We start from the raw sequence: 17,684 nt of genomic DNA, 5'->3' as shown, positions 1-17,684 counted from the left end.
CTGAAAAGAAATGGGGGGAAACACAGGAGGGAGGAACATAAATAAATCCAAATCATTACAACTCATGAGAGGTACTTGGTGTTATCCCTAAATCAATGGGATGCTCTTAATATTCTTAACTGACAAAGGTTCCTACAAGAATGAAAAACAGATGTTTGAAAAAATATAAAATAATTATCAACATTTAAGCACTTCCTGGTGGCTCAGAGGTTTAAAGCGTCTGCCTGGAATGAAGGAGACCCGGGTTCGATCCTTGCGTCGGAAAGATCCCCTGGAGAAGGAAATGGCAACCCACTCCAGTACTCTTGCCTGGAGAATCCCATGGAGGGAGGAGCCTGGAAGGCTACAGTCCATGGGGTCGCAAAGAGTTGGACAAGACTGAATGACTTCACTTTCACTTTTCAAGCACTTCCCAAAAGATGCTTATCATATATACACACTATATACACACATGAGCAGATTTTCATGTCTAAAAACTACCTACATTATCTAAAACTCAACTTATTATGACGTTCCCAACAACTTAGAAGACAGTGTGGATGGCAGACATAGTTCAAACACAACTGACAACCATCCACACCCATCACGCCTCTTGCCCTTTAAAGCAGGAGCACGAGCCTACAGATCAGTCACTCATCATCCATGGAAATGAGCTGCGCCAATACGGTGTGTTTGCTACAAAGACTGGACCCTCTCCTTCCACTTTCTCTTTGCCCCACCCTATTTCATTCTTTTTAAAAAATATTTATTTGGCTGCACCGAGTCTCAGTTGCAGCACATGGGATCTAGTTTCCTGACCAGGGATGACACCTAGGTCCCCTGCACTAGGAGCATGGAGTCTTAGCCTCGGGACCACCAGGGAAGGCCTCCCTCAACTGCTTTTCTTCTGATCTTTTCTCCATCTAACTTTGAACTCTTGTTTGCATGATAGCCTCCTATTCCAATTTTAGGACACTTGCTGGTCTTCAAAGCATTTCCTAACTGAATGTCCAGGCTCAGGTCAGGGCACCCAGCGGACCACAGACTCTCTCGCAGTCACTGGTGGTTCCTGAACTGACCACGCCCATTCTTCTCCCGTCAGCTCCATCTCCTTGTTGTCAGGGAACAAGCAGTCTGCCTTAAACCCAAGTTCACTGGACCAGTAGGAGAAGTTTGGGACAGTGCTTCTGTCTGCTGATTTATGGGAGTGAATTCTCAACTTTATACCTATGAGATCTGGCATCATCATGAACAAAGCTGAATTTCTTGGCTTCATTAAGTGAAAACTATACAAAGCCCTGTAATAAGGAATGAGAAAGGCATGATTTATGACCCTCCACATACAGGAGATTTAATTCTGCCTTTTGCTCAATGGCCTATCCATTGTGCAGGCAAAGTCAATACCAATAATGAAATGTAGACTGAAGGGCTAAATCAATTCAATAAAATGCAATAGAAAGACTAGAGGACTGAGTAAATTTGGAAAGGCTGGTGCCTGCAAGATTAGTATTTGGACAGCAGGTAATTACAAAAATCAATGCCTGTATATGAAAACATGACAGGCAGCCATCTGTCATGAAGGGAGAACCACTACTGAAGGTTTAGGCTTGAATTAGGATGAGAGAACAATACAGGTGTGTGCAAAGTCCTGAGTGTATTCACACTGAGATGTGTATACACCTGAGTGTGTGTGTGTGTGTACGCGTGAGCACACACTTGTCCTCCCTTGGTGACTGAAGGAGACATGAAGGGAAACTCCATGTGGCTCACTCTGCATTGTACGTAGGCCTCCTGCATCTGCCCCGCTCCTCTGGCTCATTTCTGCTAACTCTGATCTCATTTTGTTAGGCTGTATGCTACATCACCCTTTCCTTCCTCGTCATCACAGTCTCCCAGGTACCCCAGGCACCATTATCACGAGGCCCTGGCCATGTCTGCAGTCTTTAGGAGGTGGAGCAGAGGAACAAATGCCACTTGAACCACAGCTCTAAGAACCAGGTGTCAGGAGAATCTCCGAGCAGTAAGAAGTGATACAGGCAACCTCAAGGGCATCTACAGCAAAATTAAAAACTGATCACAGGTACACACAACCTACACATACACGTGCATGCTTGCTTAGTCGTGTCCTACTCTTTGCGGCTCCATGGACTGTAGCCCTCCAGGCTCCTTTGTCAGTGGACTCTTCCAGGCAAGAATACTAGAGTGGTTTGCACGCCCTCCCCCAGGGGATTTTCCCAACCCAGGGATTAAACCCCGATCTCTTGTGTCTCCTTCATGGCAGGCAGATTCTTCACCACTGCACTGAGAAGCTCAGCTGTACATACATATGTAAGATAAAACAGTGTCTTAAGTGTCTAACTGTGCTCCTGGACAAAGATGTGTATGAACGAATGAATACATTACCACTTAGCAGTTTGCATCCATTAAGTCATTTAGTCCCTATAAGGACTCTACAGGGGAGGGATCAGCATCTCTGTTTTAAAGATAAGAAAGGAGGCTTGAGTGGACAGTTCTGTTCAAGGAGAAACAGCTGGTGAGCAGGGAAGTGATGTTGGACAATGTATCTTTCTGACACTGGTGAGTGTGCTGGTCACCCCCTCCTCACACCACCGTTTTGTCTCCCACAGAACCCAGGATGCTTCTAATGTGACCACACACAAGCCCACGTTGGGCACCACTGCTATGAAGTTTCAAGGCTGGTCATGGCTCACATAGACAGAGGCAATGACTTTGAACTTGCCCAGGTAATGGCGTCTGCACGGACCACATGACGGCCTTGTTGATGTTTGGCCTCTGACAGCTCTGTCCCTTCTGCTCGCATCCGAACAAGCTGATGACAAATCTCTGATGCCTCCTCCTTTGGTACCAGGAAGTTCAAACCATAGAAATCCTGTCCCCAGGTAAGAACCCCATCACAGGGCAGGTCATATCTACCGCCTAATCCCCTAGGCATCCTTTCCTGAGCTCTCCACTCACGTTCAGTCCCGTGTGGAAGCTGCCATGCTCGGCTACATAAGCCTCATTACGTGAGTAACTGGCCTTTTCATACCCTCATGGGGTGTGTGTGCTGTCCTCAGTCGTGACATCAGAACCAGATTTGGGGACGAGTCCGTCCTGCTGCTGCAGTTGCCATAATATCTGTGAATCCACTTTACACCCATCAAGGGATGAGATTCTCTCATGGCCTCTAGAAAAACCCTCAAAGTTATAATCTTTGCAAAATGATGGCATGTGATCCCTCAATCGGAAATCTCTCCTTCATTTTAAATGGTTATTTTGTTTTCTACTAAAGGCTGAGAATGACTAAGAGAACTGCCACTTGGAACAAGAGCCACATAATTCAATTTATCCTCAGATCATTTTAATAAAATTTTTTGACATTCATATTTTAAAAACATAAAAATAGTAAAAAAAAATCTATCTTAGATGAATAATAATTTCTTTTATCTCAGCTTTGGCATTACCAATACTTGGTACTGGATAATTCTGTGTCCAGGCTGCCCTTTCATTACAGAATGTTTTCAAACATTCTTTGTAATTGAACAAGACCATATGGTGCCTGTTGGGGACAGATCCTCCATTTTTTCCACCTGCTTCTTTGTAGAAAAACTTTAGCCAAAGAATATATTTAATCAGAGAAGTGAGAAAATGCAGAAAGGAAAACCGTCAAGTGAGACAAAATAATAATAGTTTAGCCATTTAACATAGTCAAGGACCTTTAGTTCCCCTTAAGGGCTATACATAATATTCTGAGTCACATCCTCTGAGCTGTTTTGTAGATACTGAAACCCCTGCCAGGTGGAAGCAGTTGATTGCATGATGACCAGACTGTAGCCATGACATTAGTTGCTCTATCTTACACAGTTCCGAGAACTGACCTCAAGGAAACAAGAACAAACCGACCCTGGAACTGAAGATGAACTGTACTTAAAATCAAGATGGTGCTGATCAGATCACTGCATGACCAATTTCACGATGACTGTCAGAGCAGACTGTGCTGTTTCTGCAAGTAAGCCCCATCTCCAACCTGTAACCCTGGAAATCCCCCCTTTAAAGCTCCTGCTTCCTGATCAGCAGTTGAGAGTTGGTTTTTGGACATAAGTCCACCTTCTCCCAGGTTGCCAGTCTCCTGAATAAAGCAACCTTTCTTTCCTGCCAACACTTGTCTCTTGAGTACTGACTTTTCAGAGGTGAGCAGCCCAGCCTGAGTTGGGTAACACATGACTGCCACCCACTAAATGCTAATGGCATACCACAAATTTTTTCTATTCTGACAACCAAAGATGGCTCCAGATGTTGTGACATGTCCCTTGGGAGGCAAAATTATACCTGGTTGCGAATCACCACTTTATATACATTCCACAAAGAAACAGGACTTTTCTGATAACAAAAAGCATGGGTCAAGCCCTTTGTAGTCCCAGGGGAAGAGAAACAGGAAAAAAAAAAAAAAGATGAAAAGCTGCTAGTCTATACACATCCCAATGCAAGCAAGCACCATCTATAATCAATCACAATTATATCTTCAAATCTCTGCTTTCCACCCTTAAACCTATTTAGTCTTATCTCCTAAATTCCTTACATGCTATGGAGATGACTCTTAACAGTTTATAAAATCTTTTTTAAAAATTTGATTACTCAGCTGCTCATATGCAAATGCTTGTCCCTTGTCTAAAAAAAAAAAAAAAAAAATCAGAGTTGGCTGTGCTGACCACTGTGATTTTCCAAAAATATCACATACCACAATTTGTGCACTTTGAAGTATTCCAAAAATTTTGAGCATGTTAACAACTGTTTACATGATGAACACAGAGAAGAGATTCTTTAATGGAATGCATATATCTGTATCATATCCACTGGTACATTTGCAAATGGTTCAGAAAGTTTGGTTATAACACAAAGCTGGTTTATTGCCTAAAATTTCCCACTTATCAATGAGTTTTCCAGGAAGACAGATGATACCATAAACTGATGTAGCAATCTTGATGTAATTTGAGGAGAACATGAAGATGCTTTGTATTTCTTTAGAATTTAGGAGCAGAGATGACTCCAGAGGTGGATTGAGAAGAAAAATGCAAATTATATCAAAAGTTTAGCATTTGATACTCTCATCTCTGTGGATATTAGTGTATATCCTTGGCCCTCTATTCCTTCAGTATTCAAATATTAAAAAAGAAGAATGTATATATAGGCATGCCAAACACTTAGCTGAAAAGTGTGGATCTAAGTTTTGATAGCATAACTTTAAGCTTCGAATTTTTTTTTCCCATTCAACAGTACTCTGAACACCTAAGTGATGATGAATCTGACATCAGTCATTCATGATTCCAAGTAGTGCTTACCTCGGCTTTAATTTTGTTGTCTCCAAAACAGAGGTGCTGTAAATAGGCTGCAGCATTAGACTGGACCGAAGGAAACTGATGTTGCAACATCTGTATCACTTCAGGTAGCTCTGGGTCTCTCCATCCAAATTCTCTGAACAAAAGGAAAGCAGAAGAACATGAGAGAAATCCCGCAACTGGTAGCCTGTGGTCAACTCATCTATGTAACACCTGTGAGAGTTTACATAGGAATATTTCACAACTGATTGTCCTGGTTTTCTTACAGGACAATGTTGTTGCTTAGTCGCTAAGTTGTGTCCAGCTATTTGCGATCCCCCTCCCCCCAGGACTGCAGCACACCAGGCTCTTCTGTACTCCACTATCTCCCAGAGTTTGCTCACATTCATGTCCATAGAGTCAGTGATACTACCTAACCGTCTCATCCTCTTATATTTCTTACACATCCACTGACTTAAAAAAGGATTTGAAAAGATTTCCTTGAGCAAATGGTTTGTAAGTGTATATATATATATATATATACACATACATATACATCTAAGGTTTCCCAGGTGGTACAACGGTAAAGAATCTGCCCATCAGTGCAGGAGATGAAAGAGACATGGGTTCAAGCTCTGGGTCAGGAAGATCCCCTGGAGTAGGAAATGGCAAACCACTCAAATATTCTTTCCTAGAAAATTCCATGGACAGAGGAGGCTAGCAGGCTGCAGTCCATGGGGTTGTTACAGAGTCAGACACAACTAAGCGTGCATGCACATAAACTTATATAACCTTAAATGTACCACTGAAGTTACCATGTTTATGAAGACTGAAAAAAAAGGTCTTAAAATGGCACGATCTTACTAATACAGACATTTTTCATTTGGACTTCCGTAGATAATTTACAAGATCACATTTATTTTCCAAAATATTATTTCAACAGTCTTGGGCAGGTATAGCATTTAGTTAAATTATCAGATAAGAGAAAATATAACTGAAAGAGTCCAGCCTAAAATGTCCTGATACCAGTTATGCCATATTTGTTATATTTATGGTTAATATTGCTATTATCATAATCTCTTCTTTTAAAAACATACAGATTCCCTAAACAATTTTCTGAGGATAAAAGTATAGTAACAAGAAGCTTTCATAAGAGGAAATTATTTATTTAAAATGTTAGGTTTATTCAAACAAATTTTATGCATGGTGCATTCTTTTTCTATATCCTCTTGCTTATATGTAAGTTACTCCAAGAAGCTAGGTGTTTATTTAATTTTGAGAAATATGCTCCAGGATACTTAAATCCATCGTAAAACACATGGGTGACTGTACCATTATGTATATGAATACTCTTTCATGAAATTCACCAACTCAACCAGTTAGAGCAGCGATCCCCAACCTTTCTGGCACCAGGGATTGCTTTCATGAAAGACAATTTTTCCATGGATCGGGGTGGGGCAGGGCGATGGTGGGTGGATTCAGGATGACTCAAGCACATTACATTTATTGTGCACTTTATTTGTATTATTATATCAGTTCCACCTCAGGTCGTCAGGCATCAGATTCTGAAGGTTGGAGACCCTTGAGTTAGACCACGACACTGACATGGTTGGATGTAAGGATTCCACGTCTGAAGCAGTGAATCAATTTTTAACAGAGAAATAAGAAAGCAACCCGTGAGGCCACAGATGAAAACCTGACCCCTTGAACCACAAAAGGCTACTATTTATCTGAAGGATAGGCTGGAAGAGACTTGAGACAGCTTGGCAGCACCCACTTGACTCCCAGAAAACAACTCAAAAGCATACATCCTATTGATGCCAGGTCAATGCTGTCATCTCAGAAGAAGAGTCATGAAAAATGGGACAAAAATGGAGCAGACAAAGGTTAAGAGTTTCCTCGTAGACTCTAACCTTTATCTTTTCTTTATCACGCCTGGTAGAGGTTGTCAAGTAAATCTGGAAGCATGTCGGTGCTGCCTTACTGCTACTGAAGACGATATTCAATAGGATTTCTTTTGAATTGGCTCAGTTCTTAAAGGACTGGATGGTGTGAGGAGCACCTTTGCTATAAAACATACTCAAGTGGTTGCTGATAATGGACCAACTATTGGATCTTCTTCAGCTAGGTGATCACAGTGAAAAACAATTATGGATGAAAACATAGGAAGCTTGTTTTTCTTTTTAATTGAATTTTCTTTCACTGCATGATTCTAAACCACCTCAATATGCAACATCCAGATAGCACAGTCTTTTTTCTTATAATAACAGCCTTTAAAAATTATATCCTTTGTTCAAGTTAAATCAAAATCTATAGAACACCTATAAATTATATACTGGATGACTAATATGAATTCAGGTAAGCCCATGCTATTGGAAAGTGATTAGTAAAGGATTCATTTCCGTCTATTTTACTAACCAGACGAGAACTGCTCTATTAGGCTTATATGGCATAGATAAGAAAGTCTGTGAACAAGGGTATAGGAGGAACAGTCTTAGGGCACTTGGCTTGCTTGTGCATACCAGATGCATACCAGACTACGTGCATTCACACAGAGCCCAGGATCAACAGAAGGAAAATTTCAAGAGTCATACAAGCCTCTTTTTCTGGAATGGTTTTGTTTCACTTAAAAGAGATTCTGCTCAGATTTTGTGTTTCCCATGGAGATGGACTCTAGAGAAGAGCTGGACAAAATAAAACGTCTGTCTTATTTGGGCCAGAATTCGGTACAAGGCACGGATTCTTTATACGAGGTCTTTTTTTTTTTTTTCAACTGAAGTATAGTTTATTTACAGTGTTTTGTTATTTTCAGGTGTACAGAAAAGTGATTGATATATAATATATATATTCTTTTTCAGATTCTTTTCACTTATAGGTTATTTAAAAATACTGAATATAGTTCCCCATGCTATACTTGCTCCTTGCTGGTTGTCCCTCACATGAGATTTTAATCCTGAAGGACAAGCAACGTTCATAAGACAAAAGAATTCTGGTAAAAAAAAAATCAGCAAAAGAACAGCATGAGGAGAGACACTGGGTCATAGAAGGCTGACAGATTCAGGGAAGGTGTGCATTCAGCCAGGATGGCTATGAGACAGGAGCCTGCAGGAAGCGGGTTACCCAGGCAGGGGGCGGTGGAAATGAAGCTGGAAAGCAAGGTTGGTGTGAGATCGTGAAGAGCTTTGCACTTCAGTACAAAACGTCTGGGCCTGGTCTGTGGTCAGAATTGTGAAAGAAATCTAAGGAAATTTAGATGTGTTTAGACTTATAGAACAGACATCGTAAGTAATACTGCAAGTGTGGGCTAAAAGTCAGTGCCGAGGTTCCCTGTTCACATGGTGGCATGCTTTAATCCTTAAGCCTTATGTAGTTTCTTTTCATTTCATGGAGGAGGAAATTAATAGACTTAGAGATGTTCATAAACTTAAGAGATGGAGCAGAAATAAAACTCTGGCCATCTGCTTTTGAATAGATATAATCATATAACAATGATGCTTACTGTAATTGCTGTCTTGAAATAAAGTCTAAAAGTCTAAAAAATAAATACGCTTAAAACTGCATCCCCAGGGGACATCTGACAAGGTCAGAAGACAGTTTTGGTTGTCACAACTGGAAGATGCTATTGACATCCAGGGAGCAGACCCCAGGAATCCTGCTCAACATCCTATATTGCACAGACAATTCCCTACAACAAAGAATTATCTGCCCCAAAATATCACTAGAGCCAAGACTAAGATACCCTGGTCTAAACATGTTCTGTTATTTGATCATTTAAAAAAAATTATTGTAGTATAGCTGCTTTATGATGTTATGTTAGTATTTGCTATACAGCAAAATGAATCAGCCATATGTATACGCATTATCTCCTCTTTTTTGGATTTCCTTCCCATTTAGGTTACCACGGAGCACTGAACACAGTTCCTTGGGCTATACAGTAGGTTGTCATTAGTTATCTATTCAGTTATAAAAAGGAATGAAATTGTGATATTTGCAGAGACACGGATGGGCCTTAGAGACTGTCATATAGAATGAAGTAAGTCAGAAAGAGAACAGTGAATATCATATATTAACACATATATTTGAATTCTAGAAACCAAAATGATACAGATGAACTCATTTGAAAAGTAGAAATATTTGATCATTTTTTGTTGAGCAGGTTACAGATCTCTTATTTCTTGATTACTGCAGTAGAACAGGCACAGGATTTGGCATCCAAATAATTAGGAAAGAGTTCAGAACTTAAACATCTGGCTTTCTCCCTTCTAGATTACAAATATATATAGCAGAGTCCCTCAGTGCTTGCTGGTATTGGTTTCCATGGATCAAATATAGAGAATAATGCTGTCTATTTCACAGAACTTCTTTTTTTTAGTTTTTTATTTTTTATATTTTAAAATCTTTAATTCTTACATGCATTCCCAAACATGAACCCCCCTCCCACCTCTAGAAAGATGTTATGGGGAGGGAGGTGGGAGGGGGGTTCATGTTTGGGAATGCATGTAAGAATTAAAGATTTTAAAATATAAAAAATAAAAAACTAAAAAAAAAAAAATAAAAGACAGCATAAAATATGAAAGTGAAAGTGCTGGGCAAACTATTAAAAGCTAGATGTGTGTGTGCATGCTAAGTCACTTCAGTCATGTCTGACTCTGCTTGACCCTATGGATTGTAGCCCACCGGGCTCCTATGTCCATGGGATTCTCCAGGCAAGAATACTGGAGTGGGTTGCTATGCCCTCCTCCAGGGGAATCTTCCTGACCCTGGGATGGAACCCACAACTCTTAAGTCTCCTGCATTGGCAGAAGGGTTCTTTTACCACTAGCACCACCTGGGAAACCCCAAAAGCTAGGTATATACTGCATGTATATACTGCTGCTGCTGCTGCTGCTAAGTTGCTTCAGTCGATATATACTACTAATTGTTATCCTAAGACTTATAAGGGGTGCACGCACACACACACACACACACACACACATTTAAACTTTTTGGAATACCACTTTTTTAAAAAAATAAACTTTTACTGTTGTACATTATACTTATTGGAAGGAATCTAAGTGTAAGAAGAGACACTGTTTTAGCCTGCAGTAAAAACTGTACATTAAAATGTGCCATTTTGGAAAAAATTTCTCCACCTAACCCCTACAGAGGCAAAGTCTTAGCTCAAGAAGAGTTCTTTGTCCACACCCTCTCCAGCATTTATTGCTTGCAGATTTTTGGATCGCAGCCATTCTGACTGGTGTGAAGTGGTACCTCATTGTGGTTTTGATTTGCATTTCTCTAATAATGAGTGATGTTGAGCATCTTTTCATGTGTTTGTTAGCCATCCGTATGTCTTCTTTGGAGAAATGTCTATTTAGTTCTTTGGCCCATTTTTTGATTGGGTCGTTTATTTTTCTGGAGTTGAGCTGCAGAAGTTGCTTGTATATTTTTGAGATTAGTTGTTTGTCAGTTGCTTCATTTGCTATTATTTTCTCCCATTCAGAAGGCTGTCTTTTCACCTTGCTTATATTTTCCTTTGTTGTGCAGAAGCTTTTCATTTTAATTAGATCCCATTTGTTTATTTTTGCTTTTATTTCCAGAATTCTGGGAGGTGGATCATAGAGGATCCTGCTGTGATTTATGTCTGAGAGTGTTTTGCCTATGTTCTCCTCTAGGAGTTTTATAGTTTCTGATCTTACATTTAGATCTTTAATCCATTTTGAGTTTATTTTTGTGTGCGGTGTTAGACCTCCTACACTGTTGGTGGGAATGCAAACTAGTACAGCCACTATGGAGAACAGTGTGGAGATTCCTTAAAAAATTGCAAATAGAACTCCCTTATGACCCAGCAATCCCACTTCTGGGCATACACACCGAGGAAACCAGAATTGAAAGAGACACATGTACCCCAATGTTCATCGCAGCACTGTTTGTAATAGCCAGGACATGGAAACAACCTAGATGTCCATCAGCAGATGAATGGATAAGAAAGCTGTGGGACATATACACAATGGAGTATTACTCAGCCGTTAAAAAGAATTCATTTGAATCAGTTCTGATGAGATGGATGAAACTGGAGCCGATTATACAGAGTGAAGTAAGCCAGAAAGAAAAACACCAATACAGTATACTAACACATATATATGGAATTTAGGAAGATGGCAATGACGACCCTGTATGCAAGACAGGGAAAGAGACACAGATGTGTATAACGGACTTTTGGACTCAGAGGGAGAGGGAGAGGGTGGGATGATTTGGGAGAATGACATTCTAACATGTATACTATCATGTGAATTGAATCGCCAGTCTATGTCTGACGCAGGATGCAGCATGCTTGGGGCTGGTGCATGGGGATGACCCAGAAAGATGTTATGGGGAGGGAGGTGGGAGGGGGGTTCATGTTTGGGAATGCATGTAAGAATTAAAGATTTTAAAATTTAAAAAATAAAAAACTAAAAAAAAAAAAAAAAAAAGAAGAGTTCTTTGTACGCAGAGTTGGTTCAAATCCTGCTCCACTATGAATTCTCCTCTTCTATGTGTCTTGCTTGCTGCTGATCCACCACTGGCTGGCATAAATATCCATGGAGTTCTACTGTTACAGTGAGATTATAATTCATACCTTAGAGTATTGTGGGATGATTAGAATTACTATATATGAACCCCTTAGAGCAATGTCTGGCACAGTGTGGGCCCTCCAGAAATGTCAGGTATTACATATAACTAGATGAAGAAAAGAAGAATAGAAGATAAGAACCATCTACAATTTTCTACAGAAGCCCAGCTCATATCTCTCATTCATTACTGAGCTTCACTTTAGAAATGTTTATGGAACTGGAGAATATGTAAATGTAACCTTTTCTCCATTAAAACTTGTCACACAGACCAACAATATTGTGACTCGGTCCTCACTCTTATAAGGACTCTCTGAGTTGCTAAAATTACAAGGCACTTAGCACACAGCTAAACAGCAAACAGTCTGAAATTTGTTACCATGTTAGGCTGGCACCGCAACCAAAGAGCTGATGTCCTGTCACAACATTTTTATCAAGTTTACTTCTGTGTTGAAAAGGGCCCCAGGACAATCAAGAGTCTTCGGGAATCCACACTGAGATTTTCAGCAAAGCTTTATGTCAGAGGGACAGAGTTCAATTTGATTGCAAGGTCAATAAACTCCATGGGAAGCCACGCTATGGATATTAATTAAACCTATGAAAATCTCAGCCATTTATAATCATCTGAACTCTAAAAGTTTTAAAGACCATATTGGCTTTCCTTTACCATCCAGAGACCACAAGGTGAGACATTTTGTTTTTTGACTTTGTCTTGTTTACAAGATAAGAGTGAAGAGGCCACAGAGCCAGTGGTCACAGAATAAGTTAGATGGAAAGATTTCTTTGTTTTATTTTACAAAATGGAGGTATCTTCATGCTTGTTGATAGATAAGAACTTATCCAATGATAAACACACAGAACCATGAATATTTTAATTTTCATCCCTGAAGAGTGTGTCACCAAACAAAAAGCTGCTCTATATATATGGTTAATCGCTACAAAGCAGAGACATCACTTTGTCAACAAAGGTCTGTATAATCAAAGCTATGATTTTTCCCATAGTCACGTATGGAATTGAGAATTGGACCATAAAGATGGCTGAGCACTTTTGAAATGTGGTGCTGGAGAAGACTCTTGAGAGTCCCTTGGACTGCAAGGAGATCAGGCCAGTCCATCCTCAAGGAAATCCATACTGAATATTCATTGGAAGGACTGATGCTGAAGCTGATGCTCTAATACTTTGGCCACCTGATGCAAAGAGCTGACTCACTGGAAAAGACCCTGGTGCTGGGAAAGACTGAAGGCAAAAGGAGAAGGGGACAGCAAAAGATGAGATAGATAGTATCACAGACTCAATGGACATGAATTTGAGCAAACTTTGGGAGACAGTGGAGGACAGAAAAGTCTGGCATGCTGCAGTCCATGGGGTCAGCTTATTTCAGTGAGGCCAGTGGCCATCGCCTCCTGCCATATTCCTGCAAGTGGCCTGGCTGCCTGCCTGACTTTGGAATTCACTCTTCTAGCCAACTGGAGAGGCCATGCGGGATGCACAGGGGACACAGCAAAACTTCCTGTCCTCAGAGAGCCTTCTAATGGTAACCGGGAATTAATTACCGAAAGCAAAAATATGTTATTTGCCAGAGAGTGACAAGTGTGCACTGGGTTGATCAATATTCCTCCAAAATTCATGTCCACTTGGAACCTCAGAATGTAACCTTATTTGAAATAGGGTCTTTGCAGATATAATAAAGGGTCAAGAAGAGATCTCACTGGATTAGGATGGGCCCTAAATCCAATGATAGTGTCCTTATAAGAGACAGAAAAGGGCACGCGGAGACAGAGAGAGGAAGGTGATGTGAAGATGGAGACAGAGACTGTAGGGATGTGGCCACAAGTGAAGGAATGACAAGGATGGCCAGAAGGAGAGGGGAGGCCAAGCTTGGTTACTCCTTCAGAACATCTAGAAGGAACCAACCCTGCCAACACCTTGATTTCGGACTTACGATCTCCAGAACTCAAAAAGCATAACCTCTGCTGTTTTAAGCCACCAAGTTTGTGGTACTCTGTTACATTAGCCACAGGAAACTAACACAAGTTTGATGGGAAAGATGAAGCTGAGCAGATATAGGCAAAACATGTGTGTGTGTGCTTGTGTGTTTGTGTGTGCACGGAGGGGGTTGTTACTGCCAGCACAGTGGCTATGGAAGACCTCCCTGAGAACGTGACCTGGGGCACAGACCTACACGTGGTGTTGGGTTGAAGGAATGTTCCAGAAAGGGAGAATAGTGACAAGACCCTGAGGCAGGTGTTTGCTCGGCATGTCAGAGATGGGAAGGTCAGCGTGTGGACTGGAGCGTGTCCTGGAGACCGTTATGGGACAGGCAGTGGGGCCCAGATCACAAGCCTTTGTCAGCCTCAGCAGGCTGCTGGCTTTTGCTCCAACTGATTCAGGAGCCATCCCAAAGCCATAATCTGGTTCATATTTTTAGAGGATCACTTTGTCAGTGCTTGCATGAATGTATAAATCTGTCAAATCTCATAAACAGCAGGTCTGATCTTATATTGGGTTGGGCAAACAATTCCTTTGGGTTTTTCCATAAGATGGTACGAAAAACTGGAACAAACCTTTTGACCAACCCAATATCTTGCTAAAGTTGGGCTTACAAAGGGGATCCCTCTGCCTGTGGTGTTGAGAACAGACTCTAGGCGGGCAGGATGGAGGCAGGGGCTTCTGCAGGGATCCTGGCGGGGGTAATGGTAGCTCAGCAGAGGGTGCTGAGAAGTGGAGGGAGTTTGGATGCATCCTGAAGGTAGAGGCTGCAGTGGTCCCTGGTGGGCTGTGTGTGACGTGTGACAGAAAGAGACGCCCAGTAGATGCCTCCTATAAGCCCAGTCTTTCCCCACCCACTGGTCCACATGAACAGGTGACCCCTGCTGCCTTGTATCTCAGGCCCAATCTGGAGACAACATGGGGGACTGGAGTTTATTATTTCAGAATAAGAAGTTTCAACTGTCAAACATTCCATTAAGCTGAAGTGGAGAGAGACAAACAGTAAAATGATGAGAAAATTGGTTATTTCTGAACTATTATGGGTAGTAGGTGCCTTGAGATGCCAGAGATGCTCAGAGGGCTCCAATAAAACCTTGGGTACACCAGGACCCAGAGATCCCACACAGGCAGTGCCAGACCTGACTTTGACTGCTTGAGTACCTCCTGCAGAGGCACAGGGCAGCAGTAGCCTTCTGCAGGGGCAGGGGCTCTGCGTGCAGTGCAGCAGACCTGTGTCACGCAGTGTGTGGCATAAGCTCTCTTGGAGGAGGTTGCCATTAATCCCACCATAGAGCCACCGAGCAGATGACCCACAAACTGCAGAACAATTATACCAAATAAATTCTCACACTATTAAGAAAGTTCTAGAACCCACAACAGATTTCCCAACCTGGGGATCTGGCAAAGGGACTGAGAAACCCCAGGAAATTTGACTTTAGAGGCCAGTGAGATTTGATTCCAGAACTTACACAGGACTGGGGAGACAGACTCTTGGAGGGCACAAACAAAACCTTGTGAGCACCAGGACCCAGGAGAAAGGAGCAATGACCCCACAGGAGACTGACCCAGACTTGCCTGTGAGTGTCTAGGACTCTCCAGTGGAGGCATGGGTCAGCAGTGGCCTGCTACAGGGTCAGGGGCACGCAGTACACAGTGCGTACACAAGACCTTTTGAAGGAAGTCGCCATTATCTTCATTATCTCCACCATAGTTTGGTCTCAGGTCAAACAACAGGAAGAGAACACAGCCCCACCCAACACAGCCCCACTCAACAGAAAATTGGATTAAAGATTTACTGAGCATGGCCCCACCCATCAGAACAACACCCAGTTTCCCCCTCAGTCTGTCTCTCCCATCAGGAAGCTTCCATAAGCCTCTCAACAGAGGGCTGACAGAATGAAAATCACAATCACAGACAACTAACCAAATTGATCACATGGACCACAGCCTTGTCTAACTCAATGAAACTATGAGACATGCTGTGTGGGGCCACCCAAGACAGGCGGGTTATGGTGGAGAGTTCTGACAAAACGTGGTCCCCTGGAAAAGGCAATGGCAAACCACTTTAGTATTCTTGCCTTGAGAACTCCATGAACAGTATGAAAAGGCAAAAAGATAGGACACTGAAAGATGAACTCTCCAGGTTGGTAGGTGCCTAATACACTACTGGAGAAGAGTGGAGAAAAAACAGCAGAAAGAGTGGAGATGGAGCCAAAGCAAAAACAACACCCAGTTGTGGATGTGACTGGTGATGCAAGTAAAATCTGATGCTGTAAAGAACAATATTTCATAGGAACCTGGAATGTTAGGTCCATGAATCAAGGCAAATTGGAAGTGATCAAAAAGGAGATGGCAAGAGTGAACGTCGACACTTTAGGAATCAGTGAACTAAGGTGGACTGGAATGAGTGAATTTAATTCAGATGATTATATATATTCCTATGGGCAAGAATCCCTTAGAAGAAATGGAGTAGCCTTCATAGTCAAGGAAAGAGTCTAAAACACAGTACTTGGGTGCAATCTCAAAAGTGACAGAATGATCTCTGTTCATTTTCAAGGCAAACCACACAGTATCACAGTGATCCAAGTCTATGCCCCAGCCACTAATGCTAAAGAGGCTGAAGTTGAATGGTTCTATGAAGACCTACAAGACCTTCTAGAACTAACAATCAAAAAAGATGTCCTTTTCTTCATAGGGGACTGGAATGCCAAAGTATGAAGTCAAGAGATATCTGGAGTAACAGGCAAGTTTGGCCTTGGAGTGCAAAATGAAGTAGGGCAAAGGCTAACAGACTTTTGCCAAGAGAATGCACCTGTCAGAGCAAACACCCTCTTCCAACAACACAAGAGAAGACTCTACACATGGACATCACCAGATGGTCAACACTGAAATCAGGTTGATTATATTCTATGCAGCCAAAGATGGAGAAGCTCTATACAGTCAACAAAAACAAGACCGGGAGCTGACTGTGGCTCAGATCATGAACTCCTTATTGCCAAATTCAGACTTCAATTGAAGAAAGTAGGGAAAACCTCTAGACCATTCAGGTATGACCTAAATCAAATCCCTTATGATTATACAGTGGAATTGAGAAATAGATTTAAGGGCCTAGATCTTATAGATAGAGTGCCTGATGAACTATGGAATGAGGTTCGTGACATTATACAGGAGACAGGGAGCAAGACCATCCCCATGGAAAAGAAATGCAAAAAAGCAAAATGGCTGCCTGGGAGGCCTTACAAATAGCTGTGAAAAGAAGAGAAGTGAAAAGCAAAGGAGAAAAGGAAAGATATACCCATCTGAATAAAGAGTTCCAAAGAATAGCAAGGAAAGGTAAGAAAGCCTTCCTCAGCGATCAGTGCAAAGAAATAGAGGAAAACAATAAAATGGGAAAGACTAGAGATCTCTTCAAGAAAATCAGAGATACCAAGGGATAACTTCATGCAAAGATGAGCACAATAAAGGACAGAAATGGTATGGACCTAACAGAAGCAGAAGATATTAAGAAGAGGTGGCAAGAACACACAGTCAAATTATACAAAAAAGATCTTCATGACCCAGATAACCATGACGGTGTGATCACTCACCTAGAGCCAGACATCCTGGAATGCAAAGTCAAGTGGGCCTTAGGAAGTGTCACTGTGAACAAACATAGTGGAGGTGATGGAATTCCAGCTGAGCTATTTCAAATCCTGAAAGATGATGCTGTGAAAGTGCTACACTCAATATGCCGGCAACTTTGGACAAACTCAGCAGTGGCCACAGGACTGGAAAAGGTCAGTTTTCATTCCAATCCCAAAGAAAGCAATG

At 41.6% G+C, this 17,684-nt stretch overlaps 1 protein-coding gene across 1 annotated transcript in view; it reads right to left on the bottom strand.

Annotated features, from left to right (window-relative positions):
- Window positions 1-17,684, bottom strand: part of CTNND2 (catenin delta 2) — a 1,126,037-nt gene that overhangs the window by 299,321 nt on the left and 809,032 nt on the right. Inside the window, exon 10 of the mRNA XM_069556073.1 lies at window positions 5,319-5,451. Within this exon, the coding sequence (XP_069412174.1) occupies window positions 5,319-5,451 (133 nt within the window). The remainder of the gene's footprint in view (window positions 1-5,318; window positions 5,452-17,684) is intronic.

The sequence above is a fragment of the Ovis canadensis genome, chromosome 16 (genome assembly GCF_042477335.2).
Source record: "Ovis canadensis isolate MfBH-ARS-UI-01 breed Bighorn chromosome 16, ARS-UI_OviCan_v2, whole genome shotgun sequence".
Taxonomy (NCBI): domain Eukaryota; kingdom Metazoa; phylum Chordata; class Mammalia; order Artiodactyla; family Bovidae; genus Ovis; species Ovis canadensis.
This window is presented reverse-complemented; position numbering and strand designations above follow the sequence as displayed.